The sequence below is a fragment of the Ursus maritimus genome, unplaced genomic scaffold, assembly GCF_017311325.1.
Source record: "Ursus maritimus isolate PB19 unplaced genomic scaffold, ASM1731132v1 scaffold_9, whole genome shotgun sequence".
NCBI classification, from domain to species: domain Eukaryota; kingdom Metazoa; phylum Chordata; class Mammalia; order Carnivora; family Ursidae; genus Ursus; species Ursus maritimus.
The window spans coordinates 52,560,544-52,577,944 of record NW_024427107.1 but is presented as its reverse complement, the minus strand read 5'-3'; the positions used below and the strand labels follow the sequence as shown (position 1 = coordinate 52,577,944).

At 36.9% G+C, this 17,401-nt stretch overlaps 1 protein-coding gene across 2 annotated transcripts in view; it reads left to right on the top strand.

Annotated features, from left to right (window-relative positions):
* The first annotated feature begins 107 nt into the window (after positions 1-107).
* NUDCD1 (NudC domain containing 1) overlaps positions 108-17,401 on the top strand; it is a 77,017-nt gene continuing 59,723 nt past the window's right edge. For both annotated transcript variants that reach the window (XM_040625829.1, XM_008689263.2), the window contains exons 1-2: positions 108-340; positions 12,057-12,211. In XM_040625829.1, the coding sequence (XP_040481763.1) occupies positions 223-340; positions 12,057-12,211 (273 nt within the window). In that variant the 5' untranslated portion in view covers positions 108-222. The remainder of the gene's footprint in view (positions 341-12,056; positions 12,212-17,401) is intronic.

Below are 17,401 nucleotides of genomic sequence, written 5' to 3'. Positions count from 1 at the left end.
CCAGACCATGCTGTTGCGCGGGCGTTAAGTCTCCGAAAAACTACATAGCCCGGTATGCAACAGTCAACTTTCTCATGGGCACTACATTCCCCAGAAGGCATCCCTCACCGCAGTGTTTTCTGGGATGGGAACCACGCCGCCTGCGAGCCTCGGTGCTACGAGCGAAGCGCGGACCTTTCAACAAGAGCTTTATTAATTCTCACGCTACGACTCAGGAAGACTATGGAGGTGGCTGCTAATTGCTCTCTGCGCGTGAAGAGACCTCTGTTGGATCCCCGTTTCGAAGGTTACAAGCTCTCCCTCGAGCCGCTGCCCTGTTACCAGCTGGAGCTTGACGCAGGTGGGAAGCGGCGGCGTCCCCTGGCACTCTAGTCCTTTCTCCTGTCGGCTGCCAGCGGCCGGACCCTTCCCTCATTTTCTTCCTTTCTGACTTGGCAGGCCAAGCGACCCGGGCCTTCGCACGGCCCGTCGGGCTTTGGTGGACCGAGGGTGGCCGCCCTGGAGACGGACGCCCGTCCCGGAACTCAGTGGGAGTCTCTTTCGTGCGGCGCTTAGGTAGCGAGACCCTGGGCGGGCGCTGGCTCGGGCGCCGGGCTCCAGGGTTCGTCAAGCGGCACGCGGCTGCTGCCTGGGCTCGGGTCGCTGTCGGTCTCTGGCCTGGGCCCTGCTGCGGAGAAAACTCAGGTCTTGTTTCGCTTTCAAGCATCCTCTGTAACCGTGTGCGCTGGAAAGCCACACCTCCTGGGATGACCCCCAGCTCCTGTTTCCTCTGGCGGAGACCCGTTTCGTAGAAGAGAAACTCCATTGCAGTTCAGAGCATTTTCAGTTACATAGGTGCTGTCAGACTAAGATATTATCATAGAGAACATCTCTAGAAAATTTTGAGGAAAAGTTTAGTATCTACTCTTCTGTTTGTTTTGTGTATCTGAGGCTGGCCAAAAAATTCATCCTTGTTCTTACGAGGTAATGAATGGCATTTTCGTTAAAGAGCCCAGAGATTTGCATTTTTAATACACACCTCTACTGGTTCTGGTGCATGTTGCGAGTGGATCACACATTGAGAAATACTAATCTAGAGTTAAGGAATTTTATCAAATAAGTGTTTATTAATTGATTTATAAAATTTGGAAACATCTGTTGAGAGCCTGTTTTATGTTACAAGTTGATTATCAAGATGAATATGATACAGTCTCTAACAGAAAAGTGCAGTTGGCTACTTGGGAAGAAAAATATAAACATAATTACAGAACAGTGTGATAAGGCAGTGATTGGGTTATGTACAGAACATAATGGTAGTACTTAAGTTATCTTTCCAAACCAGCCTGGGGATCTGGGAAGGCTTCCTGGAGGAGTTGATATCTAATTTGAGTTTTGAAGGAGAGGTAAGAGTTGACTGGGGTGAGATAAAATGAGCTTAGCTTTTCTTTTCATTCCCTTCCTTTGCTTCTTCCACCCCATGTCAGTAATTGGTACCACTAGATTTAGTTTGTGCGTTAAAAAACCAGTCAATACCCAGTGGCTCAAAAGAGTACGCAATTGTTGCTCACAAGTCTACAAGTCAGGTAGGTGGTTCTTCTAGTAGTGGCTTGGACTCATTCCTGCATCTTTGTTCAGTTATGGATCTGCTTGGTGGCTCTGCTCATCTTGGCTGGACTTCCTCATATGTTTTGGGGTTCTCTGGCTGTAGACTGGTATAAGATTATTTCAGATGGTCTTTGCTTAGCTTTTCTCCGTGTGGTCTCTCATTTTTAGCAGGCTAACCTAGGCTTAATCCAAGAGAAAAGTAGCAGTGCACAAGAGCTTTTTCAAGCTACTGCCTGGAATTAGTTTGCTGTTGTCCTGGTGATCCAAACAAGTCATATAACAAGCCTTAAGGTCAATGTAGCAAGCTCATAGCAAAGGGCATAGATCCAGGGAGGCATAAAAAATTGGGACTATTATGCAAGTCTATATATAGTTGCTTATGTTGGTGTCATGGAATATTTCTTCTTATAGTGCGTCTATTCAGTTTGTCAGCAATACAGTAGCTCAAGATTTGACTTCTCTTTGCCTCTACCCTTCTCCAAATCACAGTTATCCCTTACCTGAACTATAGTAGTTTATTGACTAGCTTTCCCGCCATTCCATTCTCCTTCCTTCCATTCTCTGTAAAACAGTATCATCATAGTTTTTAATTTTGTATTTATTTGATATCCTGTTTTCCTCCACTAGACTGTGAGCTCCATGAAGACAGTAATGTTTTCTTTTTGCTTACTACTCAATCCCTAGTGCTTAGCATTGTAGGTGATAAATAAGTAGAGTGGATGAAGAAAAGGAAGAGTTGTTATTGAAGCCATTCCCTTCCCGAGAAAGCATGAGCAATGGGAGAGAGTAAGTAGATTGTGTGTAGGACATGGATGCGGTCCTGTATAGCTAAAGCAAAAAATCTGGGGAAGTAGAAACGACTTAGAAAAATAGGTGAGGGCACTGTTTGCCTGGTGGACTTTATCCACACCTGTGGTGTATGTGAGTCAGTGTTTCCCCAGACATTTTCTCAGGCCCTTACAATGAAAAATAAAGCTCAGTTGTCAAAGATTTGCCAACTTTTTAATTTGCTAAGTGGAGATGTTTCTTTTTATTTTTTTGGTTTCAAGTTTATATTTAAATTCTAGGTAGCTAGCATACAGTGTAATATTGGTTTCAGGAGTAGAATTTAGTGATTCTTCACTTAAATATAACACACAGTGCACATCACAAGTGCCCTCCTTAATGTCCATCAACCATTTAGCCAATGCCCCGCCCACCTCCCCTCCAGCAACGCTTAGTTTGTTCTTTATAGTTAAGAGTTCCTTATGGTTTGCCTCCCTCTTTTTTCCCCCTTCCCGTATATTCATCTGTTTTGGTTTTAAATTCCACATATGAGTGAAATCATATGGTATTTGTCTTGCTATGACTGACTTGTTTTGCTTGACTTGATAACATTCTAGTGCCTAAGTAGAGCTGTTTCTTAAAAACTGATGTCCTCACCCGTTCTTTCATAAGCAAAAGGATATTTTAACATCAAAAAAGCAGGAAGCAAACTTTCCCAATAGTCCTCAAAATTGAATACATTAACTTTATCAACAACTCACTAAATTGTCCTTGTCCTCTCTTTTCACCATTGTTGGTTTGGGAGCCTGTGTTTGGGACGCACAATTGGAGGGGGTGAGGTGCCATTTAGGGTTTTAGGTATAGAGAAGAAATAGATTTAGAGATTGGCTTAATCTTACGTTCTGTGGAGGTTGAATTTGGAAGATTGGAGGAATAGAGACAGGGAGACTAGTTTGGAGGCTTTTGCAATAGTTCGTGTGAGGGGCTTGCTTTAAGAATTGCTACCTCCTCAGGAGGGTAGAGAGGTGAATTCCTTTAAAAACTGTCATTTCTAGAGATAGGTATGATTGAGGAGTTCCTCTTGGCAACGTGATTTCTTTTATGCTACCCAAGGAGTTTACAGTTAATTCAGCAAAATGTTAGTGGATGGTGTGTGAAGCTGTGCATTTAGGATGTGAGGATGAAGATGTGTTCTGGTTTCAAAGAGCTTGGAATACTAATTTATTTTTATTCTCTTGTTTTAAATAATGTTAGTAAATTGTTCTAAAGTTCCCTTTGCTACATAAGCAATAACTGTCGGTTTGTGTATTCCAAAGATTTAAGCAAAAAACTCCCTTTTTTATAAAACTACGATTGCTCTTTGACCGTGCAATTCCATTTCTGGGCATTTACCTTATACAGGTCTTCCTTGAATTATGATGGGGTTATGTCCAGACAAACACATCTTAAATTGAAAAATGCATTTAATACGCCTAATCTACCTAACATCACAGCTTAGCCTAGCCTATCTTAAATGTGCTCAGAATACTTGCAGTAGCCTAGAGTTGGGCAAAATCATCTGACACAAAGTCTAGTTTATAATAAAGTGTTGAATCTTATGTAATTTATTGAATACAAAGTAAAACAGACTGGTTGTGTGGGTACAGAGTGGTTGTAAGTGAATGGGTTGTTTACCTTCATGATCAGTCATGTGCCAGACTGGGAGCTGTACCTTGCTGCCATGGCCCAGCATCACCAGTAGTATCCTCCTGCATATCACTAGCCTGGGAAAAAATCAAAATTCATAGTGCGGTTTCTACTGAATATGTATTGCTTTTGCATCATTGCACAGTCGAAAACTCCTAAGTTGAACCAGTTTAAGTTGCGGACTGACTGTACATATTTTTTTCCTAGACTCTTCATTCTGTAAATGTTTTTGTATATGTTTTCCCCCTATATTTCACCTAGCTAACTCATACTCCATTCATTCATCTTGGTTTATATGTTACTTACTCAGAGATTCCTTTCCTGACTATCTAGTTAGAATCTATACTACAGAATTTGTACAAATTAGAATCTATAGTCTGCTTTCCTACTGTACCTGGTCATAGACTTTATCATAATTTGTAGCATTTGGTGTCTGTTTTCTCTTTTAAGACGATTGGTTTTGTTATCAGTGGTTCCAGTGTCCATCTTTCCTTCTAGGACTGGAGCATGCCTGGTGAATAATAGATGCTATTATATCACACATGCACATTAAATAGGTTTACTGGGATAACTGACAATAAACTGCACATATTTAAGTGTACAGGTTGGCATGTTTTGACATATATACACCCTCATGAAGTCCTCACCATAATCAAGATGTTAAACTTAACTATCATCCTTAAAACTTCCCGTGCCCTTTGTAACTAGCCCTTTGTTCCTCCACATATCCCCTTCAATCCCTAAGCAACTACTGCTGTGCTTTCTGTCATGATAAATTAGTTCGCATTTTCTGGAGTTTTATATACATGGAATTATACAGTATGTACTTTTTTTTTGTCTCGCTTTTACGCAGCATAATTACTTTTAGTTCATGCTTGCGTGGGACAAGGATATTGAAATCTCTTTCATTGTGGATTTTTCTCTTTTTCCTTTCAAGTCTGTCAGTTTTTGCTTCATATATTTTAAAGCTCTGTTATGGGGGTGCCTGGGTGACTCAGTTGATCAGGTATCTGCCTTCTGCTCAGGTCATGATCCCGGAGTCCTGGGATCTAGCCCCACATCAGGCTCCCTGCTCAGCAGAGAGCCTGCTTCACCCCTCTGCCCCTCACCCTGATCATTTTCTCGCTCTCTCGCTCTCAAATAAGTAAAATCTTTAAAAAAAAAATAAAGCTCTGTTATGTTGTATAAACACTATTGTTATATCCTCTTAACAAATTGATGCCTTTATCATTAAAAAATAACCTTTATTTTTGGTGATATTCTTTGCTCTGAAACCTGATACTAAAATAGTCACTCAAGCTTTCTTTTGCTAAATGTTACCATAGTGTGTGTATTTATTTATTTCCATCTTTTAACTTTTAACCTGTTTGTATTTTAGTATTTAACATGTATTTCTTATTGGCAGAAATAGTTGAGTCTTGCTTTTTTATTCAACCTGACAATCGCTGCCTTTTAACTCGACTGTTTACATTTGATGTGATTATTGATTTTGTTAGTTTGGGTCTTTCATCTCGCTGTTGGTATTGTTTGTTCTATCTAGTCTTTGGGAAGCTGAAATTTTCCTTTTTTTTTTTTTTTTCATTTTTCCATTTCCATTTTTTAAATATTCTTTTGGATTGAGTATTTTCTTATGAAATCATTTTTATCACATTTGTTGGTTTACTAACTGTAGCTCTTTGTTATTTTACTAGTTGCTTTAGGGTTAAGGGTATACATCTTTAACTTATTACATGATACATTCAAATAATGTTATACTACTTAACTTGTAACATAAGACCCTACAATGGTATACTTCTGTTTCTTTCCTCCTGGCCTTTATGCTGTTTTATTTGTGTTTTCAAAAGATATTTTTGCCTTGTGTAGGATTTTAGGTTGATACCTTTTCTTGTTTCAATACATTTGATCCTTGAATAATGTGGATTTGAAATATGCAGGTCCACTTATACTTGGATTTTTTTCAATAAATATAGTACAGACCATAAATGTATTTTCTCTTCCTTGTGGTTATCTTAATAGCACTTTCTTTTTTTCTAGTTTATTTTATTTTAAGAACACAATATATAATATACAGAATATGTGTTAATTGACTGTGTTATTGTGAGATTTCTGGTCAACAGTAGACTATTAGTAGTTTAGTTTGTGGAGAGTCAAAAGATACAAGTGGATTTTTGAACGTGCACCAGGCAGTGCTCCTAACCCCTCTGTCATTCTAAGGTCAACTGTACTTAAAAATGTTGCCCCACTCTCTCCTTGCTTTTATTGTTTCTGATGGAAATCTGGTGTTTTCCAATCTTCATTCTTTTATACATGACATGTCTTTTTTTCTTTTTTACATTGGTTTTGAGCAGTTTGATTATGTTGTGCCTTGGTGCGGTTTTCTTCATGAGTCTTAATGCTTTGAATTTGTTGGTCTGTCTAGATCCTTGGGTTTATAGTTTTCAAGTTTGGAAAGCGTTCAGCCATTATTTCTCCTCCCCCCCCTTTTTTTTTTAGGAATCCAGTTGCCCATTTTTAGATTGCTGGCAATTGATCCCAGCTCATCAGTGCTCTTGATTTGTATGTGTTTTTCTGTTCTTTTTTTCCTTTGTTTTATTTTGGATAATTTCTATTTTTATGCCTTTACCTTCACTAGTCTTTTTCTTTTGCAATATCTAACCTGTCGTTAATCCCATTACTTGTATTTTTCATCATAGATATTCTAGTTTTCATCTTTTTTACATTTTTCATGTCTATTGTTTTGAACATATGGAATGTACTTTAATCACTTTGTGTTCTGTTCTGCTAATTATAACTTCTATGTCAGTTATGTTGAGCTATTGATTGATTATTCTCTCCATTATGGGTATGTTTTTTCCTCCTCTTTGCATGCCTAGTAATATTTGACTGGATGCTAGAAATTGTGAAATTTACGTTGTTGGCTGAAGGATAGATTTGTATTCTTATAAACTTCGTCAGCTTTATTCTGGGATGCAGTTGAGGTACTGGAAACAGATTAATTTCATTTAGTGTTTTATGATTTCTTAGGCTGGTCTGGAGCACTGCTCAGTTTAATGCTAATATTCCTCACAATGAGACAAAAGTTTTCTGTGTACTCTACCCATTATCCCATGAATTATGTGTTTTCTCCATTCTACCTGTTGGGAACAGTCATAGTTCCCAGGCTTATGTGAGTGCCCAACACTTCCCTCTTATTCTAGAAGAGGTAGAAGAGAATGGAATAATAAACAACTGTGTGAGAATTAACCTTGGACAGGGGAAGAGAAACAGGGAAATCGACACTTGTTTTTCTTCTTATGTGTCATATAGCAAATACTTTAATGGTTTAAGGTTAAGCTTGTCAATAATTTTATAGGATAAGTATTATTAATTTTCATTACAGATGAGGAGATAGGGTTGAAAGGCTAGTAACTTAAAAAACTTCTTGACAGTGGCAAAGCTGACTCTAAAGCTCATGTTTTTTCTAATCAATGTGGTCTCTGGGCTCTTTCCTTCAGGGGAGGGAAAGTAAAAGCTGGTGAAGATTTAGGCTATAGTCAGAGTAAAGATCTGTGTAACCAGTGGATTTCTGTAGAGCTTACTGTAAAATTCATATCTGCTCTTAGGGTAGAAAATATGGGGAAGAGAGGTAGATGCCTATATTAATTTGTGCAGAAGCATTATATAAAATGGGTTAGTGGGAGCAGTGCTCCAAATTCTAGTTCTGTTATGTCTCATAAATCTTACTTCAGAACTCATAACATGGACTTGTACAGTAGTTACACCTTATCCACAGTTTTAGTTTCACTGTCTGCAGTTTCGGTTACCCATGTCAACCGCGGTGCAGAGGCAGGTGATCCTCCTCCTGATGTATTATTGACAGATCAGTAGTAGTCTAACACTACATCAAAATGCCTACATCATTCCCCTCACTTCATCTCATCACGTAGCCATTTTATTCTCTCACATCATCACCAGAAGAAGGGTGAGTACAATATTTGAGAGAGAGAGACCACATTTGTGTAACTTGTATGACAGGGCATTGCTATAATTGTTCTATTTTATTATTAGTTATTGTTAATTTTTTACTAGGCCTAATTTCTAAATTTAACTTTATTATTGTTATGTATGTATGTATGCACGTATAAGAAAATAAGTATATATAGGGCTTAGTATTATCTGTGGTTTCAAGCATCTTGATGCTTGAAGATCTAAGGATCTTAGGACATATCCCTTGCAGATAAGGGGGCGGGGGCTACTGTACTATTACTTTTTTTACATCTTTATACACAAATAGCAAACTCAGTGACTAGGCAAAAAGAGTTAATTCATTGGGTATGATTAGAAGATAAATGGTCTAAGAAGTGGCCTTTGTAAGTTAACATGTTAACGTTTCTACCCCTGCTTTTTTAAACTACTGTGCTCTGCTTATATAGGTATTAGAATGAGTGATATTTAACTGGTATCAAAAGAGTTGAATATTGGCAATTTCATGTGGTTCAACATAACAGTATATTTTGAAAGGACAAGAAGCAGTAATTGTGACTGTTATTAACACCATTACAAGGATAATGTCTGTTTTATATTTACGAGTGTATGTCCAGTGCCAAGCATAATACATGTAGTAGACATTCAATAAATAATTTGTGAATGAGAAACTATAGATTTTTGAGGTTTCATACATGTCTTATGAGAAATCTAGGTAAGATTAAGGGAGATTTCCTTCTTGTTTGATCGCTAAGTTCTTTTTAAAAGACTAAAAGAGAAGGATTTTTTAGCAAAGCTCTTTTATTTCCAGTGCAAGATAATATTAAATAATAAAATATTTACTTCTCTGGCCTTCTGTTAAAGAGGTTTCCCTTCTCCGCCATTTCCAAGATCCCAGCAGAGATTTGAGACTCCTTGCTGTCCGCCTCCTTTCTTAGGAGGCTGTAGGAAAGAGCGCTGCCAGTGATTAAGTTTGTTACATTGTGAACACTGCTTTTTCCTTTGAGTTGTTCTGCCTCTCCTTTTATAAACTCAAGATGGTTGACATGAAAAATGCAATGATAACTTTTTCTTTCTCATTTGAGGCCAGAGATACAGCTTTTTCTATACACTAACAAGCTTTTACAAATTATTAAGTATGTAATATACACTATGCTCATTTCTGTGTCCTAATAACTTAGTAAATTATCTTGTCCAAATGCAATAACAGAAGACTTAGACTATATTATAGTCACCTAATAATGGTTTTCCAGAACCTTATGTTCACAGATGAGATACTGTAATAAGGCAGAGGGCTAAGAAGTCTCCGGCTTGTTTGGGATTGCTCAGGGTCTTTGGCAGAAATATGAGGAAAATGTATTTGTCATATCATTCTCTAGTATTATTACTTTGGGCCATTATGTTACCATGCATATTTCTTGCAGTATTGAGTTTTATCCACACTGTGGTGCTAGAAAACCAAGAATTGATTGTTTCCCTCCTAATCAGTGGAATATGTATTTCTAAGTGTTCTTTATAAAATAAATACTTCCTTGAATTATAAATAGCAGTTTCCTCAGCCTTCATCAGATCCATAATAATGTTATGATTTTACCCCTGAGATGCCTCCAAACTTCAGTCAGTCATGCTTTACCAAGATGACTGCAATAGATTTCTAATGGATCTTCCTGGTGTTAACCATAAAAATAAAACAGCCAAGTTATTTTATCAACAGTGGGTTTATTTGGGAATATTAAAGAATTGCAATTCGGGACATGCAAGCTACAGCAAAACCATAGCAAACCATTTTATGGAGAAGGAGGAGGAAGTTGGGAGGGGTTGGTTTGAATGAAAGTCCACTGAAAAACAAGAGTACAGGTAATGTTGATTTCTCATTAACTGAGTTGCAGGGGTGGTGCCATTTCTTGTAGGAGATGCAGTATACATTTTTTCCCTGTTGGGGCCTGTAATTGATGATTCTTTCCTGTTGAATACTCTTCTGTTGGGGTCTATAATTAACAATACTTCCTGTAATTGATGTTGAATGGTAGGGTCCCTCCTGCTAGCCTCTCCACTGTGTTTTTAGTGAAGTTTCCTTTTAATATTTACACTGGATTTTACCTTGCTTTGCTTCGGTCTGTTTTACATATTGTAGTTATAAGTAATCTTTTATAAATTCAAATCTGAATTTACTGTCCTGCTTAAAAACGTAAATGAATTACATTAACTTTATTGATAAAGACAAGGCCTCTCATGATCCAACTCCTGCCCACTTCTCTAGCTTTGTTCATCTGTAGCCTTTTCTTGTACAGATCTCCACAGTGCTTTGTATTTCAGCCAGTTTGGCCTTCTTTTGGTTCTTTGAGCACAAGTTTTTCCTCCTACTTTGCCTGCTTTTCCTTCTGCCTCTGTATGTGTGCGTGTGTGTTGGGGGGGGAGGTAAATTTCTTCAATCGTTACCTTTATCCTTTCTAGCTTGGCTCAGATTTCTGAAAGCTTTCATCAGTTCTCTACTCCATATAGATCAGTGCCCAGTGTTACTTGTTCTCATGGTACCTGTTAATTTTTTCCCCCAACATTTATTACAATTTCATTATATATTTAGTTATGTGATTATTTGACTAATGTCCATTTCCTCACTGAATCGTAAGTGCTAAGAAGGTAAATTCTGTGCTTTTTGCTCATCATTGTATCAATGGTGCCTATTAAAATATTGCTGAATAAATCAGTGAATGAATATAAGTCAGCCAGGACTCAAGGCAGGTAATAGAAGTAGGAACCAATGAACCATTATGGGGAAAAAAATTAATGGCAATTAGAATACAGTAAGTTGAGTTTTCTGTTGTTTTTATTTTTTAATTTTTTATTTACAGTAGTTGAGTTTTATATTAAGGTAAGGTATTGGCCCAGCATTGTTTACTTACATATTTCCTGTCAGAGCAGAAATGAATTCTAAGTCATGGGCAGCCCTGAGCTATAAGGGTTCCTATCTGTGTATGAGGGAAGAGAGAGGGGAAGCAGAGATCACATTTAATAGATTAAAATTATGGAATTAGGTGCACCTAAGTGGCTCATTCAGTTAAGTGTCTGCGTTTGGCTCAGGTCATGATCCCAGGGTCTTGGGATTGAGCCCCAAATTGGGCTCTTTGCTGTGAAGGGAGCCTGCTTCTCCCTCTCCTTTTGCCTGCTGCTCTGCCTACTTGTGTGTGTGCTCGTGCTCTCTCTCTCTGTCAAATAAATAAATAAAATCTTTTTAAAAAATTATGGAAGTAGCTAAGAGAGTAGATCTTAAAAGTTCTCATCACAAAAAAAAAAAAAAATACCATGTGAGGTGGTGGATGTGTTCAGCAACTTACTGTGGTAATCATTTCACAGTGTGTTCATATATCAAGTCATTGTGTTGTACACCTTAAACTTATACAATGTTATATGCCAATTACATCATAATAAACGTGGAAAAAAGTAAAAATAAAATATGGAAATCGCTAGTGCCCTAGTGGAAAACACTGCTCTTTAATTAGGAAATCTTGTTTCTCTTCCAGGTAGACTATTTTGTTCTATACCCTTGGGAAAGATGTGGTAAAACATTGGAGAAATCACCATTTATGCTTAATTTATTTCCTTAATTGTATAATGAAATAATAAAAACATTCTCTTTATTTCTTAATGTGTTAAAAAAGGAGTGAGATATAATAGAGGTAAAAGCATTTTAAAAACTATAAAAATTCTCTATAAAATAGACTTACAATTTGCACAAACGACAGGAGATCTTCAATTTTAGGATTTCCCTGTTCTTATTCATAATTACAAGGAAGAGGTACCCAAAAGAAAAGAAGGTAGTGGCATGAAAAGCCCTGTCTCTCTCATGGCTACTGTCAGGGAATCATTCAGTTTTACTTACTGTTTATCCTCTATACACAGTGCCTAGAAATTATTTTAGAATGAATAATAGAGTGAATTTGTCCCAAAGTCCTTTGTAATTAGCATTCTGTGATTTCTTCACCTTGTAAGCATTCTGAGGATAGAAATAACCTGAGACAAAATCTGTGATATTTATGTTTATTTTTCTTACATTTCAGCTGTGGCAGAAGTAAAACTTCGAGATGACCAATATACATTGGAACACATGCATGCTTTTGGAATGTATAATTACCTACACTGTGATTCATGGTATCAAGACAGTGTCTACTACATTGATAACCTTGGAAGAGTTATGAATTTAACAGTGATGCTGGTAAGAAAAATATCTGTAATATTAGGATTTTCCAATAAATTTGATTCTTAATTTTCACTTTTAATGTCCAGGGAATTGAGGTACACATATCTTTAATATATGGAATCGTTCCTATCATTAATCTATACAAGGCTCTATTCTGTTTAATATAGTTTTAATTTTTTCCTTTGTTCCTGTTACACTTAAGTTATATTTCCCCTCCACTCCCACCAATGAGCAACTACTCTAATGTGTTTTATAGATCAGTATTGACGTAACTGTTCATGTTTGCTTTTTCTAGTGTGAAGTGTTAACCCTGACTATGATGGTGGATTTGTCTGTTTTTCCTTTTAATTCTTGCTTTTTGTATTTTTAACTGTGTTAATTGGAGCACAAACATTTTGTCTGCTATGGATTTGTCCTTTTAGCATTGTGAAATGCCCCTCTTTATCTCTAGACTCTGGGGATGATTTTTGTCTTGAAATCTTCTGATAATAATACAGTTGTACTGGCTTTTTTTTATTAGTGATATTCATCTTTTTCTATCCTTTTTCTTTCAGTTTATCAGTGTTGTTGTTTACAGTCTGATGCCTTAAACCACTCAGCCATCCTGACATGACAGTGTTGTTATTTTTAAAGTATGTCTCTTGTAAAGAGCATGTAGTTGGGTCTTGTTTTGTATCTAGCATGACAATCTGTCCTTTAATTAAAGGGCTTAGTACATTTATATTTAATGTAATTACTGATATGGTTGGGTTTATGTTACCATTTTGCTATCTTTTCAGTTTGTCCCATCTGTTCTTTGTTTCTTTATCTCAGTTCCTACCTGTTTTGGGATTAAGCAAATTTTCTTAAAATTCCATTTAATTTTCTCTTTTGGCTTTTATCTAAACCTGTTTGTGTTATTATTTTTTAAATGATTAATGTAGAGTTTATAGTATTCATCCTTAACTTATAGTCTTCCTCTAATTAATATTATTTTACTATAAAAACTTTACAATAATATATTATCCCTTTTATTTCTCTTATACTCTTCAAGCTATTTTTGTTCTATATTTTACTTCATATGTTATAAACTCCACAATAGATTATTAGTGTATTTGCTTTAAACAGTCAGTAGAATAATAGCTTCTTGACTACTCCCTGCTCCTTCTAGCACCGTTCTACATTGCATCAACAGAATCATCAATCTGATTTTTTTTAAGATTTCACATATAAGTGAGATCATATGGTATTTGTCTTTCTCTGACTTATTTCACTTAGCATAATGCCCTCAAAGTGCATCCATGTTGTTGCAAATGGCAGGATTTCATTCCTTTTTATGGCTAAATGAAATATTCTATATATATGAAAAACATTTTCTTTATCCATTCGTATATTGATGGACACTTAGGTGTTTTTTTGTTTTACTGTTTTGGCTATTGTAAATAATACTGCAGTGAACATAGGGATACATATATTTTTTCGAGTTAGTGTTTTTATTTTCTTTGGATAAATACCCAGAAGAGGAATCACTGGGTCATATGGTAGTTCTATTTTTAATTTTTTGAGGAACCTCCATATTGTTTTCCATAGTGGCTGCACCAATTTACATTCTCACCAACAGTGCACAGGGATTTCCTTTTCTCCACATCCTCTCCAACACTTGTCATTTCTTGTTTTTTTGATAATAGCCATTCTAACAGGTGTGAGGTGGTAATCTCATTGTGATTTTGATTTGCATTCCCTGAAGATTAATGATTGAGCATCTTTTCATATATCTTTTGGCCAACTGTATATCTTTTTGGGAAAAATGTCTGTTCAGATCCTCTGTCCATTTTTTTTTTTTTTAAGATTTTATTTATTTATTTGACAGAGAGAGAGGCAGCCAGTGAGAGAAGGAACACAAGCAGGGAGAGTGGGAGAGGAAGAAGCAGGCTCCCAGCGGAGGAGCCTGATGTGGGACTCGATCCCAGGACTCTGGGATCACGCCCTGGGCCGAAGGCAGATGCTTAACGACTGAGCCACCCAGACGTCCCCTCTGTCCATTTTTTAATCAGATTGTTTGTTGGGGTTTTGGGGAGGTTGCTATTATATAAGTTCTTTATATATTTTGGATACCTTATTAGGTATTTGATTTGCAAATATTTTTTCTCATTCCCTAGGTTGACTTTTCATTTTGTTGATCACTTGCTCTGCAGCAGCTTTTTTAGTTTGATGTAGTTCTCCTTGTTTATTTTTGTTTTTATTGCCCTTGCTTTTGATGTCAGATTCAAAAAATCATTGCTAAGACCAATGTTAAGGAGTTTACTACCTATATTTTCTTTTGGGAGTTTTATGGCTTCAGGTCTTACATTTAAGTCTATAATCCATTTTGAGTTTATTTTTGTGTATGGTATAAGATAGTCCAGTTTCACTCTTTTGCATATGACTCTCTGGTTTTCCCAACACCATTTATTGAAGAGACTGTCCTTTCCCCTATTGTATATTCTTGGCTCCTTTGTTGTAAATCAGTTGATCATATGTGTGTGATTTTATTTCTGGACTCTATTTTGTTCCATTGTCTTCAATTCCATACTGTTTCGATAACCACAGTTTTGTAAAGTAGTTTGAAATCAGAGATCATTATGCCTCCAGCTTTGTTGTTCTTTCTCAAGATTGTTTTAGCTTTTTGCAGTCTTTCGTCATTCCATAAAAATTTGAGGATTGTAGTATTTCTGTGAAAAATTCCATTGGAGTTTTAATAGGGATTGCATTGAATCTGTAGATTGCTTTGGGTGGTATGGATATTTTAACAATATTGATTCTTCCAGTCCACGAGAATGGAGTATTTTCCCACTTATTTATATTTTCTTATAAATTCTTTTAATTTCCTGTGGATCCTTCTAGAAGTGGTTTGTTATTTCTGTGTGTCTGATTTTGGTTTCTTGGCAAGTGTAAGCACCAAGTGATATATACACATACATATATTTTAAAGATTTTATTTATTTATTTATTTATTTATTTATTTTAGAGAGAGGGTGCGCTGGGGCTTGATCTCACAACCTTGAGACCATGACCTGAGCTGAAACCAAGAGTCGGACACCTAACCAACTGAGCCACCCAGGTGCCCAGTGATATATATTTTTAAAATACAAACTCTTCATCTTCGTATATGCAGCTTATGGTGCCCTTCTGTCCAACCTTGTGTTTTACCATTTTGTCCACTATACCCTAGCAATACCAGACTCTTGCAGTTCCCGAGAAATGCTCTGTATCCTGTTGCCCTCAGCCCATTTCCTGTGTGATTAACTCTACCTGGAACATTCTTTCTTAGTTCTGTGTCAGGTTGCTTCCCAATCTTTACTTAAGTCCCAGCAAACCATCTCATCTGTTAAGCTTTCCCTGACATCCTCCTTTTGCTCCTCTGGGAGTATTCAAACCATTGGCTCTCAGATCTGTGTGAACTTTGAATTCCTTCTAGGCCAGGGGTTGGCAGACGTTTTCTGCACAGGGCCAGATAATTAAGATTTTAGGGTTTGTAGGCTAGACAGTCTTATGTCACAACTACTTGGTTTTGTGGTAGTAGTATGAGAGCAGCATTAGACAATATGTAAATGAATGAGTGTGACTGTATTCCAATAAAACTTTATTTTTAAAGATGACCTTGCCCAGATTTAGGTCATTGACTGTAGTTTGCCAAACCTTGGTCTAGGCCCTGGGTTTTTCTTATATTTCTATAATCCTGCCACCCAGCAGAAGGCTTGGTCAGTATGTTTGCTGAAATAATAACAGCTGTTTAAAGCTTATTCTTATCCTTTGGAGTTGGGTATGCATCCTTTTTCGCATTCTCTCTCTCTCTCTCTTTTTTTAGATTTATTTGAAAGAGAGCAAGCCCGTGGTGGGGGGAGTGTAGAGGGAGAGAGAGAATCCTCAAGCCGACTCCTTGCTGAGCGCAGAGACCTATATAGGGCCTGATTACAGGACCCTGAGATCATGACTTGAGTGGAAACCAAGAGCCGGCCACTTAACCGACTGAGCTACCCAAGCACCACAGCTTTGCTTTCTTGATAGGATCTTTCTCTTATTATTTCTTCTTCAGGCTCAGGTATGAGTCTTTGGTTTATTGAGATAAATGCTTTTAGTGAATAGTAAATATTTCTTTCTCTTCAGCAAATGTTTATTGAATGCTATTATGTGCTTTGTAGCCACATATACAAATAAATTGATAACATGTAACAGTCGAAGTAGGGATAAGATGCAGACATAGTATGAGGAAGGAAATAATAAATGTTGAAAGACGAAGTGTTCAGAGAAGTTTCAGAAGAGATGTCACCTTAAGAGTTTTGAAGGATCAGTTAGTTTGCCATGCAAATTGAGGCAGCTATGTCTGCACATGACTTAAGAGGCACATTCAGCAAACTTCCGTAGGCGTGTGTGTACTACAGGTACTCTAGACTGATTTGCTGAAACACAGAGCATGTATGGAAAGACCTAAATAGTATACAGGCTATGGTTGGAGAGGAGGATGGCAGGGTGGGCAGAGGCCAGGTTTTGAAGGTAGGGAGGATCTATCATGTTATTCTGTGTTAAGCAAAGAGAAATATTAAAAAGAAAGATTGATTCTTTGATTCATTTTAGTAGTAATTATGCTTGGTCGGGAGACAGGTGTGGATAGGGTCACAGTTTTGGGCCAGAAGCTTGGCTTTATCAGTTCACTTTTGGTAATCATGATTTGGAATACTAATACCAATTTAAATCACAAGATTGATTGAAAATGTGGAATGAAAGTTTAATGATAGCATTTGAAATACTATAAGCAGTGTAAGCAGTGTGGACTGGTCAATATAGTTTTCTTCTCCCATTGGAAAGTTTTCACAAGAAGTCAAATACTGTAATTTTATTAAGATAACTTATTTGACATGGAATCAGAGCAAAGACTAATGTTTTTGATCCCTTTTTCTGACCTATTCTCTGTGCTTCTATGAACTAGTTATCTTTCTGTGGGCTCATTATTATTATTCACTTAACCTTCAAAATATTTATTGAATACCTACTATATGTTACACATTGTTATAGGCCTGGGAATGCTGCAGCATACAAAATAAAGTTTCTTTTAGTTTATTAAGTCAAAGCAGAGTATGAACAACAGTTGACCCTTGAACAGTACTGGGAATCAGAGCGCTAAACCTCTCCTCCATTGCACAATCAAAAATTTGCAGTAGAAAAGTACAACTTTAGATTCCCCAAAAC